Source organism: Boleophthalmus pectinirostris, unplaced genomic scaffold (genome assembly GCF_026225935.1).
Source record: "Boleophthalmus pectinirostris isolate CB_2022bp ecotype Guang Dong unplaced genomic scaffold, ASM2622593v1 HiC_scaffold_5, whole genome shotgun sequence".
Lineage (NCBI taxonomy): Eukaryota > Metazoa > Chordata > Actinopteri > Gobiiformes > Gobiidae > Boleophthalmus > Boleophthalmus pectinirostris.
Window position 1 is genome coordinate 31,891,538 of NW_026571404.1, and position 21,398 is coordinate 31,912,935.

The 21,398-nt window shown below is 39.9% G+C and overlaps 1 protein-coding gene across 1 annotated transcript in view; it reads right to left on the bottom strand.

Annotated features, from left to right (window-relative positions):
• The window catches only part of pax2a (paired box 2a), a 42,140-nt gene extending 22,921 nt beyond the window's left edge, over positions 1-19,219 (bottom strand). The window contains exons 1-6 of the mRNA XM_055162620.1: positions 19,035-19,219; positions 17,401-17,566; positions 16,396-16,593; positions 11,836-11,921; positions 11,024-11,143; positions 8,696-8,740 (exon numbers count right to left, since the gene is read on the bottom strand). Of these exons, the coding sequence (XP_055018595.1) occupies positions 8,696-8,740; positions 11,024-11,143; positions 11,836-11,921; positions 16,396-16,593; positions 17,401-17,566; positions 19,035-19,077 (658 nt within the window). The 5' untranslated portion in view covers positions 19,078-19,219. The remainder of the gene's footprint in view (positions 1-8,695; positions 8,741-11,023; positions 11,144-11,835; positions 11,922-16,395; positions 16,594-17,400; positions 17,567-19,034) is intronic.
• Positions 19,220-21,398: the final 2,179 nt, after the last annotated feature.

Sequence of the window (21,398 nt, forward strand, 5' to 3'; positions counted from 1 at the left end):
CTGATATTTTAAGTTATTGGTCTTCTTCAATTATGGTTTACTAATAGCAAAAATAGCTGCATGAATGCTTTTATTATTTGAACAATATGACTTCATAAAAGAATTTCAGTTAAAACTTTGATTGAATTCCAACTATTTTCCACTTTAAAGTTTCTTCATTTCTTATTATAAAAACCACCAATTTTGCTAACAGAGCACAAATTCTCCCTGTACTTTTCAACAACGTCAACACAATGACCTATAAAATCTATATCGAGATTTATGCTCTACTGACTCAGCCTTTGGACGGAAATAACAGTAAATCACTTATTTTTGAAAATTCACCATTAGGACGTTCATGTTTGACATATATCACGCGGCGGGCTGTAATAAATCAGCCCTCTCCTTTTTGACAGTGAGGGTGTCAGTGGAGTGTGAAGCCTGGCTGTCAGATACATTTGTGTGTATATGTATTTGTGTATATTGGAAATGTGTGTGGATTTCAGGCCCTTTGCGTGGTGGGGCGCACGGCAGGTAGTCCCGCTATCACCATACAACTTTGTATCTGGGTTTTAACACCAAAGTGTGAAGAGATAAAAACAACAAGGCTATCCTTATCCTTGGTGTTGGGAACAAATGAGGTTTATATAGGGAAGTGGGAGACATACCAGGCTGTATATACTATATATTGGGGTCTTTGAGCTCATTATAGCACCTATAGTTTTTGTACAGTATTGTTTACGTGTGGGTTTAAAGGGGATGCGTGTTTGGGCTACTTTTCTAGTTTTGAATCAGTATTTTTGTTGTTATTTTTACAACATAATAGAACAAAATTAACATACAGTTGTAGTGCAGTCTATACATAGTTCTTTGGCATCTGAAATAATGTTAAGATGTGTTTATTTATTTGATAGGACAATTGTACAATAGGCTAAATAGACCCTCTCTTAGATCAGAGGTAATACACAAATCTGTTAAACTGGTTATTTAAGTAAGTAAATGAGTTTTATTTGATCAAAGAAGGTTGATACACTAGAATGTCTCACATGTAAAGCTAATTATAATGGTAGTTTTCTCACTGGCTGTATTATAATGATACAAGATGTCCATATGCATAGGGAGTGTCTTCATATGCATGATCTGAACCCTCTACATCAGTCAAATCAGTTTCAATATTGCACCATTTAACCCTTGTTCCATCTGAAAATGATCACTTAGTCCCTCTCTGTCCCCCCTCCTCTCCTCGTCCTCCCCCCCGTCCCCTCCTCTCCATACGCACACAGTGACTACAGTGACCAAAGGTGCCATCAAAAACGCAGGCTTGTTCTGTTTTGCTTTGTCTCCGTGGGGTATGCTAACGTCCTTTTGTGGCGTCTCATGTCCTCCTTTCATCTCCCCTGTTCCTCTGATAAGATAACTGAGGACGAGACAGAGAAGGAGCCAATGGGGAGGAGGGTGTGAGCGGGGGCGTACATTGAAAGGCAAATCAACCTTTACCACGGCGAATCAATGACATAGCTCTATCTCTATCTCTATCTAAGGTACAACATTTTTCCTGACCATCCTTGAAATGAAACGATACCGCGCACAAATCGCATATTATTTGCCAATTTTAAAATATGCACGCGGGCTTAAGGAAAATAATAATCATAAACAGACTGGTATATACCTCGCGGGTGAGCACTCCTAGGCTGTAAGCTAGCTATATTTATGAAAGCCGTGAAGCGGAAAGGAGAGAGGTGGAAGGGTGGGGGATGAAAGGAGGAGAGAGAGGAAGAGAAAGCGAAAGAGGGGGAAGAGAGAGAGAGCGGTGGCTGTTAAGATCATGTTATGTTGTGGCGTGTTTAAGAGCTTTATTAATTCGATTTAGCGCTGGCCGACTAGTGTACTGACTGCCAGCTGATTTGATATCCCGTGCAAACGCCAAGGCCCTTCGTCACTACAAGTATTTGAGTTTGTAATATCTTCGGACCGATGTCGCTTAGCGGTGTCCCGGGTGTGTGCGTGCGGGAGACTATTTGCGGAAATGCAATTAAAGAGTCCCCTATTTTTTTATTTTTTTTTTTTTCGTTCTTTTTTTCCCCTTCGCTCTCCTGTTCCTCTGCCTCCTTCTGGAGCTGAGTAATGCAGCGGTCCATTAATTCCTGCCATCAGAGCCATAATTGACTTTTCTCTGACATGATTCCCTCTCCATTGAGTGAATTCCCGGCTCCTTATATTTTGGGTGACGGGTCTCATTGTGCACTGTTTACAAGGGAGTGCGGACGAATGGGGCTGCATGCAAATGGAGAAAAGTACATATAAGATGGAACAGGAATTTACTGTTGAAGGAAAAGTAATTATTTGATTTGTGATAAAATTCCTCTGTTGTGAATAATAGTGATGGGCGACACCAGTGAGTTTTGTGTTGATTTGATACCGAGTAATACTATGGAAAGTATCATAATATTGTTATATACGAAACAATACCAGTGTTTTGGATTGTGTATAAGTATTTGTGTTGTGTTTTGTATTAAAATGCAGAGGAACTCCTTCACTACAAAAATTTACTTCACATCATTATCATGTCTCAACCCAGATGCATTAAAATATAAACAAAATAATGACAAAATTCTTTAAAAACTGTAAATTTTTAACAAATTTTAAGTGACATACTTTTCCATATTTCAGCCAACATTGATATATGGCAACGGACCTGCCCATCACTAGCGAATAATAATGGATGAATAGCTTCCTAAAACTAAAAATAAACACATTCTAAAATAAGAATGGGCCATGAAAAAAGCTATTAAAAAATATGCACTCAACTATAGCTAAAGGACAAGTTAAGGCCATAAACAAACAACTGAACAAGTAATTCTGTATTTACTGACTTAAAACACAGACAGAATTTGTGCTATATCATTCAGGGTAGTTTAAACATGAGTTATATGAAAAAATGTACGACTAGTAGAATTCAAATAGCCAACATTGAATATAACAAAAATGAACAGCAGCTTCCAGACACAACTACATAAAAGCATAGAAATAACCATGAAAGGAAACTATTCTTAAACCTCCTTCTTATTAAGTAAACGCTTGACTGAGTTGCAAAGATATTGTTGATCCAAATTAGCTCAAATAAGCCTGGAGATCAAGGTACGGGAAGAGTGTATGTGAGGAGGAGGGGGCCCTTTTGTTGGGGCCCCTAACAGCTCCTTGTGTCCATGTTCCGCTCGGTGGTCCCTCTCAAACCCGGGCTTTTCTCCGGCACAGCCCATCGCGGCGGCCATCATAGCTCTCGTCATTACGCGCCCCTCCCTGGATGCATTTATTTTCTATAAGTCATCCTCTATTGACTCATTGTGGTGGTCGGGCTTGGCTGGTCAAGCAAAGGTTCAAATCCATACACTTAGCTCAGCGTCCACTGGGTTATATGTGGTAAGAGATAGGCGCTGGGCTTTCACTTATCACTTATAAAAAGGGACATATCAAGCAGGCTTTTTTTGTATGTCTTTTCTTCTTGTAAATAATTTAGTTTAGGTGTTTATTTAATTCAAATATCAGCTATGGAAAAATGTTCTGGTGCTTCAATTTGCCTTTCACTTTCTTTTCCTCTTTGCATTTGAACACTCGGATTAAGTGACTCAGGCCTGTGACTTGCAACATTGCGGATTTTGGAAGGGTTTCCTCAGGACACTTCTGTTTCCTCGTGAACCCAAAAAATGTGCAATAGTAACATCTTCCAGCTAAACTAGTCCTGACGAAGGCTAGCTCAAGATCTGGACATGGATGGGTCAAATGCACATGACCAATTTTCATAAAACATTCCTTCAGTTAATGCTTTTACGAGTAAGTCTTGTTTAAAAACACACTTTTACTCACTGGCTTTTAACTCGGCATGCGAATTTTGTTTTCCCCTTTATTTTTCTATTGCTATTTTGAGTATTTTTTTAAATGTTTTTTAAATTGGCTCACGTATTTTTTATGCGTGATTTTGTTAAACTGATATTGTGTCTATACTCTGTGAAGCACTTTGGAGACTTTGTGTTGGTAAAATGTGCTAAACAAATAAAGCTGGATTGAACTGGATACACGGACAATCTTGTAATCTTAACCTAACAGATAAATTTACGCTCTGAAATTACCAAAAAAATGTTCATGGGATGTGACTGGACATAGAGAAAGACTTCAAAACTGAGACAACTTCAAAAAAACAAAATACGCAATAAAACAAGTCTCTGCTTCAGGTAAAAACTTGTGCGACATAATTCAACATTTAAAAAGGCCTGATATTAAAGTGGATTAAATGAAGCTACCGAAAATGCGTTGAGAACCTGTCTTGGCTGGAGATTTGGTTGTACTCATCTGCTGGTCCATCCCACGCCCACGCTACAATCACTGCTCATGACCTTTGGCGTTCCTGGGCTAATTCATCACCACAGCTCCCCATTCTGGCCTGTCCTCCCCAGAGCCCTCCACAAACCACGGCTAAGGTCACACCAACCTGCCGGAGGTCACGGGCAGGGCCGTCGCAATCAGCGGAAATACTGCAAAAATGTCTAAATGTAGCTGAGACTGACTGTTTTCTGAAATATTAGTAATTTAAACCCTGCTAGTTAGGCATGTGGCGAGACATAATTTTCACAAGATGAGTTTAGTAGACACTAAACTGGGTCCAAGAGAACGGTACAAGACGAGATTTTGGCTTCACTATTTTTACTTATTTTATGTAATACTTTAGTGGTCATTGTATACTGCTTTTTAGAACTACAGCTTCTTAAATTGTATGAACTCTTAACTCTTTTTCTGTAGAAAGCCAAAGGTAAATTCAGGAGGAGCGTGCACGATCTTGTGGCAATTTTGTCTCGCGAGATCTTGTGGCACGAGATCTTGTCCCATCCCTTTTACTAATGCTGTTGTAATTATGGAGCCACTCAAAACTCAGCAATGTTTTTACCATTTTCTAAGATCAAATCAGGACAAGCTCTATAGAAACTGCATGACAAATTGACACCTGACTTGTTGAGTGCGCAATTGCATCGTAATCACAATTTGAGTCATCATCATTTTCAAATGACGCAAATACCTGAATCCTTTACCAAAAACAACATATTCTGTCCAATCCGGCAGCCCTAGTATACAGCATGGCCTATTTAGAGTGTTAGGCCTATTATTTGGATGTTACAAACTGCTTAAAATAAATCACTGACGCTACTAGACTTGAAAATTCCAAGCCCACTGAGTAACCAATATAAAGTTACATATTAGCGAAAGTCTCAAGAAAGGCCGAGTTCAAACCTTGCCTGAACATGTAGTGCGGCATCTACACTCCCGCTATACTAACATGGCAACGGACAGGGCATCTGGCTTAAAGATTACCCTGTAACTTCACCGTGGCATCCCTTATAGTTAAGATATCCAAGAGTTCAGGTGAGGATTTTAATGAAGTGTTTATTGTATTCTGTAAATGTTCATTATATTAAACCTTTGTCCATACTTTATTAAGGCTAATTTAAGTGTATTTTAACGCACTACAGTTTCTTTCTTGCATAGGCCACCGCCAGCTCCCGTCACCAGGCCCTGTCTCCCCCTGGCTCCCACTCCTTCCATATAGGTATAAACTGACTGCGCTTGGCCTGCCGTACAAAACAGGCTAATTTCTTCACCTCGCTATTAATGCATTTGGCAGGGACAACATTCCATTTCCTGTAATGAGATACACAAATAAATCTGGCTATGGGTAGACTCAGGGCTGTGGGATGCGGGCGGGCGGCGGGCGGGTGGGGGTGTGCACTGGAGACACGTTCTCTTCAGCGATTGTATAATTGGTATGGGTGCTCGAAGACATGCAAACCAATCTCCAAGCAGACTCTCTCCTTTCCCCCCTTAAGGCTATTTCTTTTGTCTTTCCGATGGCTCCCGCATCTTGGGTAGAATGTACGATGTATGGGTATGGGGAGGGTGTTAATTTGTGAATTAATAGCTTTCCCCTGTAGAATTGTAAGTGGTTCAAAATGTCAGTGGAAGCGTGTGAAGCCACAGTTTAGACCTGCACAATCTTAAGACACATAGATATATATAAAAAGCAATCAAGTATGCAAAATGTATACTTCATAATAATAAACATTAAACAAAATGAGAAATGCAGTAAATCAGAGGCCTGTTTTCTTCCTGTTCCAGCTTTTATATTACGCTCACATGGATTTTTACACCAGATGCCCTTCCACATAACTGAAATCTCCACAAATAACCAATTAACTACTTAACAATGTCACTTGCCAATTCAATTTATGATACCAACAATATTATATAGTCAGAGGCGGTGCTACCATAAGGCAAAAGTAGGCGGCTGCTTAGGGCCCCCAAACCTAGAAGGGCCCCCAACCAAGAGCAATTTGATTTTCTCTAAGTGTGTCATTAAATAAGAGTAGTTTACTAATAATAATCATATGTAATGGATGTAAACCAAAATATAATTGTACTAGCAAAAAATTAAAACTACTTTCAGTTCTGGTTTTCTAGTAGACTACCAAACTAATAATATAAGTTTCTAATTCCACCATACTTCAAATAAATGGAGGTGTGCATGAGTCAAGAATAATGGGGAAAAACAGGCAATAAATATATTAAAAAAACAAAACAAAACAAAAAAATGGTGCATTATAGTGAGGGGCCTCAAACTCAAGTTCAGCTAGGGCCCCCAAATTGCCAACTCTGCCACTGACTATAATACAAATAATGTAGGTCACCACTGCTAGTTCATAATAGCTGCGTAAAAGATATAAAAAAGATATTACATTGCCCAATACATATAAAAAAATTCACACAGCAAGACAGTTTACAATGGTGAACACAATTATTAGAAACTATATTCCAAAATTCGTCATAATCAAGCTAAGCCCTTACACAACAACTTCCCATTTAGTCTTTTTTTAGCTCCTCCCCTGCTTTATTCTAGCTCCACCCCTTCCTCTTCTGTTTCTAGGGTAACAAGCTATAAATATTACCAATAAATTATAGCCCAATACAACACAGAAAATGTTCAATTCAAGCAGCAAAATGATAATAAACTGATTGAAAAAACTGTAAATGATTCAATACATTCTCAAAGAGCGCCATAATCAAGCTAACTCTTTATAAAACAACTTCCTGTTTACTCTTGTTTAGCCCCGCCCCTGCTTTACTCTAGCCCCGCCCCTTCCTTTCCCAAATCCAGTGTAACAAACTATGAAACAACAACAATATATTCTAAAACTCAATCGCCACAATCAAATCAAGCCAACCCTTTATACAACAACTTCCTGTTTAGTCTCTGTTTACTCTTCTTTAGCTCCTCCCCTGCTGTACTCCAGCCCCGCCCCTTCCTGTCCCCGCGTCCACGGTAACATACTTTTAATTTGCGGCGGACATGACAAGGCCGGATGAATGGCTCCGATGGCAGCGCTGTCCCTGAGCGGCGCCGATTCGCAGAGCTGGTGTACATAACGCATGTCACACTAGATTATCTCTACTACCGCCCGATAATGGGACCTCAGCCTGAGCAAAGGGCAGCCACAACCACCCCACCCGCCGCCGTCCCCACCACCAGCCAAAACAGCAACAAAACAGCAATAACATACAGTAAGAAATCAGAAAACCAGACAATGTGAAACAGCCATGCAAAAGAGATACATGTGTTATAAGAAATGGTGAAAAACAGTGTTGGAAAGTCAATAAAATTCAGAATACTTTGGATTAACTGTATTCGACTACAGATATACTTTGATGCACATGGTATTTTTAAGATAAATAACAAAATATAGCTCTGGTATTGTGTCCATTTGCGATATTTCTGATATTATTTGTGATAAATAAATGCAACAAAAATAAAGCTGTGTTGCATTATGTCGCATTTTGACACTAAAATACAATGCAACTTGATGTGAAAGTATTTTAAGAGTTCAGAATGCAGTACTGGATCATGTAACAGTACACGTTTAATACAGTATTCAGTATTCTGTAACTAAATATTATAAAATGCAAGTGCGACACAATAAAAAAACGTACTTAACATAGCATAAACCGCAATTTGTGTAGTTAAAGAAGTAGAAGTAGGAGCAAAAACAGGATTTGTATATTGTGAGGGCCTTCAGAATAATTAATCAGGCTTCATAAATAACTTTTAATCTAATGACAATTCTCAAATGGTGCAAAGATTTTTGGAGTTTTTGTTTACATTTTGTTGTCAATTTTACAATAAGGAACTGGCAGTGATATTGTGACGTTACTGTAAAGATTATTGACTACTTTGCTTTTAATGTGTGCATCATTTTACACTTTTCATTCATTTTCTGTATGTAGGTTTAGTATTTTAAAAGCTTGTTCTGCCGAATACGCCCAAAATGATGAAAAGAATAACATGACTAATGTAATAAAGCAGTCAGAAAGGTGAGTTCAATTCAATTTGATCAAACCTTTTAGAAGCTGGCCTTAGCTGTAAATCTGACACAGGGCTCTAAATTGAACACACTGTGCATGACTGTGTATTGACCTGCATGCCATTACACGGAAAACATGATTTTCCAGTCATTCTTTCGTAATGTATTTAATTTCTCTGGATATGATGTATTGGAAAACCCTGTAATACGCCGGAACAGCATGGAATCAGCAGCAATAGTAGCAGCAGTAGTAGACAGAAGACAGAGATAGTGATAGTGACCAAAGCAAAAGAGAAGGGTGTCTAACTGGCACTTACAATGTCCTATTTTCCTCCCATCCAAGTGGTTGCCACTCCAGAGAACTACAGAGACAGAAACATAAAGGAGAAGGGGCCTGTTTTGATGAATGCTCTTTGAGATCATTTTCAACCACAACATCCCATCATAAACACACACACATACATAGAGACGTACACACATGTTGGCTTTCCATGCTTCTTTGGGACATTACATTCACTTACATTGGCTTCCTGGAGACGGATTCTAATCTTAAAGGGCCTATACTATTTTTTATTCCATGTTTTTCAGGAAATTTGCAGATATGTCGTATAAGCATCTATTGACATCCAAATAATTTCGCTGTGAACACTCTGGATTTAATAATAAAGCGTTATATTGTCGGGAAGTGCGTGTTTGCATGCTTGTTGTAAGCGTTACTGCGACGCAAACTCTGCTCTGGTCTATAAAAGTAGTTAAAAAGCACATTTAAACTCATTGTGGTGAATAATTAGGATGCTTGGAATGCGTAAGGGGAGTGAAGAGTAACTTTGGACCACTGCAGACAGTTTAAAACACACTAGTTTTTAAATGTTTTTCACATTTTACCTCCTTTAATCATAGTCCCTACTTGTCTTGAACGTTTTAACCATGCTGTTGATCTAATAATAACAACCTGATTTTTGTCTCCATAAGGAAGGCAGGTCCGCATGACGTTAGAGCGTGTACAGATTTGAGTCCCCACATTGTGATGAGTACGCGCCCGCACATAGACGCACATGGCCCCTCCCCGCCTGCCCCGGTCTGTTCCTACACCTGTTCAGCCCTCCACCAGGGACATGTTAATTCAGAGGCATTAAAAAAGCCAATTGTTTGCACAACCGATAATCTATTAGCCCTGAGGCAGTGTGTCCACTTTCTCGCCTCGACGCTGAATGAGAAACTCAGCCCGGATAGAATCTGTGAGCGGAGATACAGCCACAACATAGTGTTTTACTGTCTGCGCTTTACACTACAGATGACTTATTATTATCTTGTATTTTTATATGTTTTTGCATGTTTTAACTGTAACTTAATAAGAGGAAGTAAAGTCAGTCGAAAGTGTCTGAAGTTATTTCTTATCGCTTCCAAAAACTGTAATTAACACCGTACTTATATGCTTTAGAATGCATATTATATTACCATAATTATGCAACATTTTGAGGCATTTCAAAAGCTATTATATTTCATTTTTAATTGTTAATCATCATGGCAACAGTCAAGCATGTTTTTTTTTAATCATTCTGTCCCCATGAATCGACATAAGTAAACAGAAGACCCTAGTACATACATGTCAAACTCAGGCCCAGGGTCCAAATTTGGCCCGCGATATAATTATATTTGGCCCGCGAGATCAAATCAAATATGTATTAGAGCTGGCCCGCTTGATACAGATAGGCTATAGAGACATTATTTATTTAAAATTCACATTATTATTTTATATTTTGTTCTAGATTCAATGTTTAAGCAAAACTATTATTAAACATTTATTTTAAAAAGAAAAAGTTTAGCATTACATATCTCGAAAGAAGAGAAAACATGCAGACATTGTTGAAATCTTTCAATAAATATTTAGTTTGGTCCACGACTTAGTCCCAGTTTTTAATTTTGACCCTCTGTGAATTTGAGTTTGACACCTCTGCCCTAGGACATATTACATTATTTCTTTCTAAAACATGTTATCCGATTAATGTTTTTCAAATTAGTCCGATTCACGAACATCATTTTTTTGCGTAATCACAAAATATTCAAATTTTTGGCTCTGTAAGTTTCTGTAACATGGAAGGCATTAACGGTATTCCATTTCAGTTTTTGCAAGACTATATTTCGTTTACTGTTTGCGGTGCGATCTTAACGGACACTCAGCGTTACATATCTGTTTCATTTGTATTCAGAATTTTCTAGAAGAGGGGAAAACATCTATACTTATATCTAGCTAATCCTACTGATGGAGCCATATTGGGATGGGCATGCTGTTTTGTTGTTACCGAACACCCCCTGAGCTCCGCCTGCGTGGGATTACGATCTATGACAGCTATATGGAATCCTCTAGCTTCAAATTGAGATCTCGTCTAGTGTAAGGCGTATGGTAAAACGTTTGGGTATCAAAAAAAAAAAAAAAAACTGATTGAATCGCAACAGACTCCCAGCGCTCCCCCTGACTGCTACACAACATAACAAGTCACCAGAGACACAGGATGGAGAAAAAAATATATCCACTTGGCCTGGCGTGCTGTCATAAATGCCATCCTCCACAAATGTAGGAGGCGTGAATTAAAAAAGTGAAACAAAATGGTGTCTTTTTTTTTCTTTTTTTTTTTTCGTCTTACCATCATCCCTTTTCCTCTTCTCGCCGTTGGAGCGGGGGATGCCCAGGATGCCGTTGATGGAGTAGGAGCCCACGGGGTCATTGGAGGCGCTGGTCACCGGAGGGGAGGCCGTGCTAGGGACTGTGGAAAGAGGAAAGAGGAGAAGAGTTAGAAAGTTATAGCGGATATTAAAAGTGTAAGTTTCAAGTTTGGGAATGTTAGTTTAGTTTAGTGTGCCATGGCATTGAAATGGGGAGCCAAAGAAACCCAGTGCACTTTGATATGAGTAGTAGAAGTAGAAGTAGTAGTAGTAGTAGTAGTAGTAGTAGTAGTAGTAGTAGCAGTAGTAGCAGTATAGTACTATAATTTGTAATAATTAATACCAAAATTGTAAAATAGAGCACCGATTTATTCATAAGCTTATCCAAGTGTAATCGCAGTTGTTTCCAATGCGAAATATAAATTGACTCAAAAAGATTTTTAATATATTACAAGAAATTTTACAAGAAATATTTTTAAATGAAAAAAATAAAATTTAATAAATAAAATTAAATAAAAAAGTCCTGTTATAATAAAGTTGAATTTGTTTATTTTAAAATTCAATAATGATCTTTTTGTTTTTAAGTTTCGTCCTATTTTGTTTCCAAAGTCCCAAGTAACCAATCAGAACCCTGCACAGTCTAGCCCCGCCCCCTTTTATCATTAGAACTCCAAAAGACCAACATTGCATCTTTAACCTCCAATTAAGATTTTTATGAATTTTATCAACTATAATTAACAATTTTGTATATTCAAGACATGATTTTGTTTCCATTTGACTAATTCGATCTCACCTATAGTGTGGCCCGGCGTGGACAGCGGTGTCACGGATCCATCGGGCGACGGGTGAAACTGCTGCTGGACTTTGGTGCGGATAATCCTGGAAAAGTGCACAACAAACCAGAATCAATCAATACTCCTCAACGCACACTTTGGGATTCCCTTATGCGCGTGTACTACTAAGGGCCCTATCCTTGCACTTGGGGACCTCCCTTGTCACCGAATCACCAATCTCTGAGCTTTAGGGGCCAATCTCCGCTGGATTCAATCTGGCGTTTGGGGTTAGAAAATATGATAAAGTCTGCACGGCTCTCACAGTAAGATGTGAAGTGGCGGGGGGAAAGTCTTCATTGCACTTTGCTCGGAATGATCTCGCAAACAAAGCATGAAATCGCATCAATTCACCCTCAATGATGGGCTTCAGTGGCTCTACCTGGCCAAGTCTAATAATCTGCTCTCCTCTACACCCCCCTTGAGCCCCCACCCCACCCCCCCCTCCCACCCCACTCCCTCCCTCCTCCTCTTTCTCTTTCCTGGCCGCGAGTCCCCTTCCAACCTCTCTCTCCCTCTCCTCCTCGCTGTCCAGCCCACAATAAAACTCTTTCACAGCTCATCTTAGCTTTAGTTCATTTTTCCTCTCCTCCGTCTCCTCTCTCTCTCTCTCTCTCTTTCTCGTTCTCGCTGTGTGGGATAGCGGAGGGAGGGAGGGATGGAGGGAGGGGTGAAGCGGGGGGAGTCGTAGCAGGTAGGCTGTTATATAGAAGAGCGTAGACCACCCCTCCGGGCTCATGGTGGATCACAGTATTGATCAGGACTCAGGCCAGAGAAAAGTTAAAGGATGGATTGCAGTGTGTGGATGCAAACGCCGAGAGAGGAGTTGTAAGTAACAGAATATAATGCGGTGATTTCAGAAGCAGGGGTTTCGACTGGGAGAACTTGTAATAAAAATGGAAAATGTATCACCGAAATAAACAAATTCACTGATACAATTATATATTTGTATATTGTTTTTAACAAATCTCAATAAAGAACTATAGAAGCAACCTTTCCATATACGCATGACTAACTTAAATACTACTGCCCTGTACTACATATTATTATTATTATTATAAGTACACAAAACATACAGTGACGTCTACTGTTATCATTTTCAATATGGATAAATTACCGTAAATTTTTTTGTACATACCCACAAGTTGTGATCTTACAACAACAACATGTTACATTCATTCATACACTGAATAAAAACTTGGCATTAAAATTGCGATATTTAAATAAAAAAATATACCTACAGTACAGCTTAAGTATATATTAAACAAATCTTAATCGTAACATTAAATTGTGAATCCGCAAATTGCAATGAAAAGATCTTGGCTTATATTATTACAACTTCTATAATGTTACTTCAAGTCCTTTTACGAAACTGTTTTTTATTTATGATGATATTATTTTAAAAAATATTCAAACACAAATCTTAATCGTAACATTAAATTCTGAATTAGCAAATTGCAATGAAAGGATAACTTAAGTGTCCTATCTTGGTTTATATTATTACAACTTCTATAATGTTACTTCAAGTCCTTTTACGAAACCGTTAGTTTTTTTAAATTTTGCCATGATGTTACTAAAAACTATTCAAACAAATTTAGCAAATACTGCAAAAAAGAACAGCTCCTTTTCTCGAACATCAGGAAAGCACAACTCTTTTTAAAGTACACTCCAATTTCCATAATGACGATAATCCTTTGCCATATGGTACACCAAAAAAAAAAAAAAAAAAATCACTAATTTAACAAAAAAGCAACTCAGTTTTCAACATCCCAACCATATTTTAGATTCTTTACAATTCAAAGTTATTCCACAGTGGCTTTTATACACCACTGGGACTTCATATCATCACATTATACTGTACATTTGACTGACAGGTGAACAACACGTAGCACCCGCCCAATGAGAAATGACACCTGCCTACCCGGACAACTACGGGTTAATGTCCCCGGGGTCAAATACGCATAGCAGTCCTGTACTATAAGCTCTCCTCGTCAATATTTTATTTGAATTTCTAACATGGCTTCACAACAGTTATTCGACCTCACGAGGCGTAAATCCAAGGACTTTGTTTCCAAGTGTATGTTGGTGATATTGAATAAGCAATTGTGGAGAGCTTGAATTAACGACTATGGGGTAGGGAGGGAGAGAAAGAGAGAACGGAGGGAGGGATAGAGAGAGGGAGAGAGAGAGAGAGGAAATACCCCCAAAGAAATATTAAAATGGAGATCGATATGATTGAGAGGCAGCTTAGGGAGGTGGTTGGTAGTAACTCCACTCTGGTCAAGCTGCAACAGAGCGACGTGCAACCCAGCCTGTGTGTAATCTTTAATAATGCATGCAGGAAAAATGTGTTTAAGGCCAGGACATCCTCTTTAGTGCAGGGAGCAGAGGGCAGGAGCTAACCACTAACCGCACAGACCACCACCAGACTGGACATGGATCCTTATCCCAGGCACTACATATATATACATATTTAGAGCTTTGATTTTACAGTCTTATGTAACGTACTGTTTGATGATTGGTAAATATATGGACAGACGGACTTTTGTAATAATTTGTTTAAGAATTGGTGCAACAACAAAGTACGTGGCGGTATGTTTAAAGTTATATGCGAGGTTAAACATTGCAAAAATGTGGATAGGCCTATGCAATTTGGAACCATATACATGCAACTGCGAGAAAAGTTAAGATAAAAATATTAAAATGATGCAAAAAAAAACCAAAACTATATATATATTTTTTTTTTCCACAAGAATGCAGCAGGAAGAAAAACACATCAAATATTTTATGGTTTTGCTTCAGCTATTTATACATTAATACACATAATATAACTTACTTTTATCAATAGACTGGACAATATTGTATATGACTTTAAGCAAAGTGTAGCCAATGTTAAACTTGTCAATAATGATAATAATAAAGATACAATATACATTACATACACGGTTTATTAAAGAAAATATTGATTCAAATATTTGCTAATTTGTTTAGGAAAATATACTTATTTAAATTATTATATTATACATTTCTTTATATAAAGCAAAATGCATGTTATACTCACACCTACAGATTTTAGTACAATTTTTTGCGTTTATGAAAACACCAATCATTTTTTCATAATTAATGCGCTTCTAGGCCTATAATATATCGTAACGCGCAGCCTTACAGTAATAATAACATTTTAAATGATATAAGCCATTCCATATTCTCTCATAATGATCCAGAGACAACAAACACATGACAGCGGGACGTCAGAGCGCGCTAATGCCGTTTCTCGGTGTGACGTGTCGCCGTGATGAGTGATTAGTTCACGAACAACAGGTGAAAAGCAGACGCAGCGCCACGAATCCATTAGAACGGCCTCATTCTCGTAATAACGTGTCAAATCCGCGCCTTTCCCCCGCCATCCTCGCGCCCGCCGCGTTTAGCTGGACGTGTTATGAGACTCGGGTTGGCCTCATTAAAATGTAATGCCGATGACCAACTCTCTGGAACAGTGCCTCCTAAGCAAAGTTCATCACTCGCGCTGTGCACTATGGGGCTTTGGCGTTTTCCAGCCTTCCTCTCTCTCTTTTGCTCTCTCCCTCTCTCTCTTTCTCTCTCTCTCTCCCTCCCTCTCTCCCTCTCTTTCTCTCACTCCACATGCTCCGGGCTTTCTCTGCTCTGTGTGGCTTCTACAGGGAACAAGAGGTGTCTACTTATCAACTCCAAATCGTGTAGACCCACAAGTTACTTTTTCACAACCAAAATTCAAATATTTCGAGCCTGCCGTTGATTAAGAGGCAAAAGGGCGCGAAAGACACAATGACAACAGAACTTACTGGTCTAAAAATAACTTCTTAGAATCAAATCTCAATTTTAACAGAAGGAAGGCGTATAAATTAATATGATGTATTTCTGCTTTTGTGTAAAAATAAGTCTTTTTGGTTTCAGCTGTTTAAACGTGTCTAGTGTTTTATAATGCCTCTGCTGATTTTTTATTATAATTTTTGTCATAATTTCTCCTAATTTGCTTCTGTTTGATAGGCCTATATAACTCAAATAATACCCAAAATGTCACTTAACCCTTATTGTCCGATCTTAGTATTTTACTTTGTATGTTAATATGCGTAAAAGCGAAACCAGGCCATTACGCGGCACTTTTTTGGAGTTGGCGGGGATACAGGGCAGTTAGGAGGCTGCTGGTGAGTGGAGCGCTGTCGTGTCGCAGTGTGGTCCGCGTATTGAACGGCTTTGTTGGGTATTTCCCTGTGCCTCTGGATCTGGTTACGCGCTATCGATCGGTTTTTATCGAGACAGATGTGATCTCTCCTCGGCGCTCGGCGTGCGCGCTGCGCTCGTGGAGGGCCGCAGTGGGGATTGAATTGCACTTGGGGGAGACCACCCCAGCTTCTTGGCACCATGATAACCGCAGCATATTATCAGTAAATAATATGGTGCGTGAGTAAGAGAGCCGACAGAAAAGTAGCCCGTCTATCCTCTTAACATTTTTGAGGTGGACTTTAATGGCACTGTGGACCTACCTGTTGATGGATGACACGCTGGGCACAGTGTCGTTGTCGCATACGCCCTCAGCCAATAGCCGGTCTCGGATCTCCCACGCGAACATTGTCGGGTTCTGTCGTTTATATTCGGCTATTTTATCCACCACTTTGGGAGTCGCCACCTTTGGTTTGGAGCCACCTATGACCCCGGGTTTAATACTGCCGGTTTCGTAGTACCTGCGCGGAGGAGAAGAGGACAGTTTACCGGAGTGAGCGGCTGGAAAGTGGAGTGTGTGCTTGTGCCTAATAGTGCTCTTAAGGCTGGTTTACTTATTTATTCAAACAGTGAGACGCACAGAACAAAGGCCACAGAGGAGTTGGGGCTTCTGAAGCAGCATGCAGCACATGCCACCGTGTCTCCTACAGTGTAGCTACACAATGTCAACATTTAGTGTGTGGAAAGAGTACCTCTGAAATGACTTCTGATAGCTAGGGAGAAATATATGTAGAGAAATTACTCTCAACATTTGGGATCAGAACGAGCGTCCTACACTTAACGCTAAAGTCTCATGTGAATGGTGCGTTCATGCTGGTCATTTCTAAGATAACAAATACACTTTATAATTTACTTTAATTGTTCAAAATAAATGTAAAAATTATGTTTGTGTGTTCAAAATGTTTTGCATAAATTATAAAACGCCTTATGGGCTAACAAAATAATAATTGTGAAAATGACAGCAATTATAATATGTTTCTATCTTTAAGAAGTCACGGCCTCACGGTCCATATACACCCAAAAACGACTTTAGTTTCATTCTGCTATTAATACAGCTCATTTTACACTTAATGTTTAGCTGTAAATTTTTATCTCATTTTTTTCCTCAAAGGCGTTTTGTGATGGGACGTAAATGGAAGGCGAGGAGCCATCTAAAATGTGCCTGGTGTAACCGCTGTGTGCTGCGGTGAGAGAGCGAGGCGTGCGCGTAAGATTGATGCCTGACACGGTCCTCTCTCACACACACATTCGGACTGGAACCCTTTTACCTGCCGAGGATTTTGCTGACGCAGCCGTGGCTGACCCGGAGCTGTCGGGAGATGTCGCAGGGCCGCACGCCTTGATGGGCCAGCTCCACTATCCGCTGCCTCACCACGTCCGGGAGGGGTCTGCCGTTCACAAACACCCCGCCGAGCTGGTTCACACCGCCGTGCCCTGCGTGGGATACAACAGCAACACAGGGGAGCATAACATTACATACCTGCAGAGGCGGCGCGCACGGGACCATTGTTCACAGAGCCACACACACAACACACACGCGATACGGATTTACGTGAAGTTATTTGGCTCCAGTTAAAATCTCTTTTAGTCTTAGTCAAGCCCTTGTGATTCATGGAAAATTAAATCTTTTATGAGGTGGTACTTAGTTTGAAACTTTTAACACAAAGCGTTATATTTTATCCACCGACCTGCGCTTTTACGCACACTTTTACGCGCGTTAACTTTTCCTACTATTCTTTCATTTGCATTTGCATACAGTTAGTAAAAAAAAGTAGCCTGCAATATATTTAACTATGAAAAATATATCTGCGTTTTTTATGTATTAAAAGTGTAATAAACAGCCCCATAATGAAATGCACTAAAACACATAAAAGGAACAATGAAACCGCTTGTTTATTATTAATAATAAAAAACATTAAACCGCCAGACAATTAATTGCACGCATGAGTTCTTTTTGAATAATTACAAATAACCACGTATAAATATCTTTCGTGTGAAATAATAGATCTAAATGAGTATAATAAAACGCTGGTGTTGTTTGTGCCCTGGTTAGTACAGTGATCAGGCTGCTCGGAGTGTTTCCAGCTCCCCTCTCGTCACTGCCCCATTGCAGCCTAACACATGTCGCTCATATTACGTTTCAACCTGTTTAATTTTCCTCGCACAATAATTGTAAATAATTAAAATGAGCTTTGATAACTCATATTACAAACGCGAATGGTGCGAATGAGGAACGAATCAATAATGCATAATGCGCCCGGGTCCTCTTCTTCACCCATATCGTATGGAGCAAAACATGGCCATAATAAAGACGCACAGGGGACGCTGCCTTATTTTTATTTTCATTTTAGTTTCGGTTTTAGACGAACACATTTTATACGTTTGAATATAGTCAGGCTCATTTACACACAACGACCTTCTGTGTCCACAGACACTGTCACTGCCGAGGTGACAAAGATGTTAATAACAACGTACATTTGTATTACACGCCTACGAAAACACTCATGATAACATCATTTTACTTACAAAAACTAAACAATATTAATAAAATACAATTACTGCCGAATTAAAAATATAAACAACTCTCCAAAAGACACGTGGTTCCGAGTGAGGCCAATTTTAAAATAACACAAAGAGTATTTTAGTATTAAAAATATATAACCTATTTTACGCACAATATTTTTACTAAAATAACGAAAATATGAAGTATGTTTTGCTTTTATTTCCTCGATTGAAAAGGTTACAACTTTAACGTTTTAAAATAATGAAATTATAATCATAATTATGTTTGTTAGAACTGAAAAGAAAAGATCCTCCTTTCTCAGTTTTACCGGAAAAGCCCCGATAAAACAGCACGGTGATTGCTTGAACATTTTGCTGCAAACTACTGGAGAATACTCACGGTGCATCGCCGAGAAGGGGTCTGCTTTGCAGTGAATATCCATGGGATAGCAGAGGAAAGAAAGGTAATCGACTGAGGTCGCCGTCTCGCCTCGATGGTGCAGCTTGAATACGCGTAAAAAAGGGAGCCTCGACGGTATCGGTCACACAGTCCGTGTGGAGCGGTCCACAAGTTGTCTGCGCCAGGCGGACTTCTCTGTGCTCCTGTCAGAGTCTGGAGTCAGGAGTGAGAGTGTCAGGTGCAGAGCATGACCCACGCGTGTGCACAGCGCGCCAACAGCGGCAACAACATGGGCTCCGAGCGGCTCACAGCTCGTGTCTCCAGCACATCGTGACCGTGAGGAAAAGCACTGTGAATCCTGCGGCTGGAGCGGAGTATCCGGAGCGGAGCGTATCACACACGGGCGGGCTGAGAGCGGAGCGGCCGGGCACAGGATCCCCTCTCTCTCTCTCTCTCCCTCTCTCACAGTGGGCTGTGCTGAGCGGAGCTTTGGCTGAGAATGAAAGGCTGCGCTGTGTGTCTGTTTGTAAAAGCTGCAGTCACAGATCCCCCTCCCCTCTCCTCCAGCCCACAGATCCGCGCGCATAGAGATGGATGACTTGTCAGACAAAGGCAATAGATTCCAACACTTTGTGATTCGCCCACGTAAAAAAAACTGCAGCTCAAATGAGGAGGTCCCTGCATCCGACAGCCAGGAAGGGGAGGGAGACGAAATGGGAAATGATGAGACTTTAGGGTGAAGAATCAAGGAAATTAAAGGCAGGGGGTAGAAGTGAGGGACGCTACTGTCAACGCGCGCGGTGTTTAAGAAGAGGCGCTTTGGAGCTGTTGTCTTTGGACTCTCGAGTCAAGAGACTGACCCCACACGTTTTTACTCTCACAATATCATCATCTAAGTGAGCTTTAAGGTGTCCAAACCAGACACGACAAGACAAAGGACACAAGTATCCGTTTAAACAATTAGATAACTGTGAGTAAAATAATGGCCTTCGGGCCTGTCAGTGTGCTTCCATTTGAACAATAAGGATTATTTAAAAATATTTACTGCTCATAAAATAAAATAAAATAACGAGACAGTTCTGAGGAAAGTAGACACTTTAATGTTTGTTTTGAATGATGAGATTTAGTGACAAATCAGAAAATAACTAAAAACATGTTCCTCACTAAAAAGTCAAGAGTGGTTTGCGTGCTTGTGAGTGTGCACGTTGTGCACGCACGGTCAGGAGCAGGTGTAAGGTGCACTCATCCTCCTCCTCTTCATCATCACCACCACCACTGTCCGCGCGCGCTCTGTAGATGGCGCTCACACAGAAGCTTTTACGCACAGCGGGACCACGTCCACTCCACTCTTTCATCCACTCCTCAGCCTCTCCAAACCACCACCACTACCGCCGCTGTTTCTACCGCGCTCCGGCCGGGTCAGAGGTCGGCCCGTAAGCCTACTGTAGCTGAATTATGGCGGCTTAATCTCTTCCGCTGGGACTCAATCCAAAGCGAAACAAAGAGAGAAAAGCTCGGGTCTAACAGGATTTTCAAAAGTCAATGCTTTGTGTCTGGGAAAAGGGAAAGTGTTTGCCTTTTCGACGTGTGATCTGACTATTGGAACTTGAGCTGGATTTGGTTAAACGAAATCCAATTAAGTTAAATTGTTTTATAATTATAATTTACTTTTTATATTTTTTATATTGAGAAAAAGAGCCAACAATTTGTACAATGATACTAAAATGTCGTGCGTAATGTGCTTTTCAAAGAGTGGGCAAAAGCTCAAGTATTGGATAAGAAAAATTCACACACACAATTTCTAATAATAATAATAATAATAATAATAATAATAATAATAATAATAATAATAATAATAATAATAATAATAATAATAATAATAATGACCGTGTGTTGGTCCACTTGCCTCTGGACAACTTTGAGGACGATCCCTCTTTTTGTGCGTGACTTTTTTGGGGCTGGGAGCTTCTGGTACAATATGTAGCACCATGGGCAGTAATTTCACACGTCGGTGCACTTTTGCCCTAAAGCTGCTGCTATTTCCCCCACACACACAACCACAGCCCCGCCGATCTGCCCCCCGCGCGCCTCCTCGGAGCGCGCTCGGCTGTGCGCTGTGTACCGCTGACGTGCCCGTGTCACCGCGACAGCAAAACAAAACGCGATGATTAACAAAGTGCCAGGGTTTAGTCCTGAGAGCAAAGGGTAGGCTTCTTACGCTGCTTTAAAGGCGTCTGGTTTTCTGCTTTGTTTTTTGACCCCATGAATTATATTTCTGTTCTTTTTTAACACATGCCAAACTCAATTTTTAATTTTCACTATATTTAGACTACTTTTTTTTACACTTACAAAAGATGATGCCTG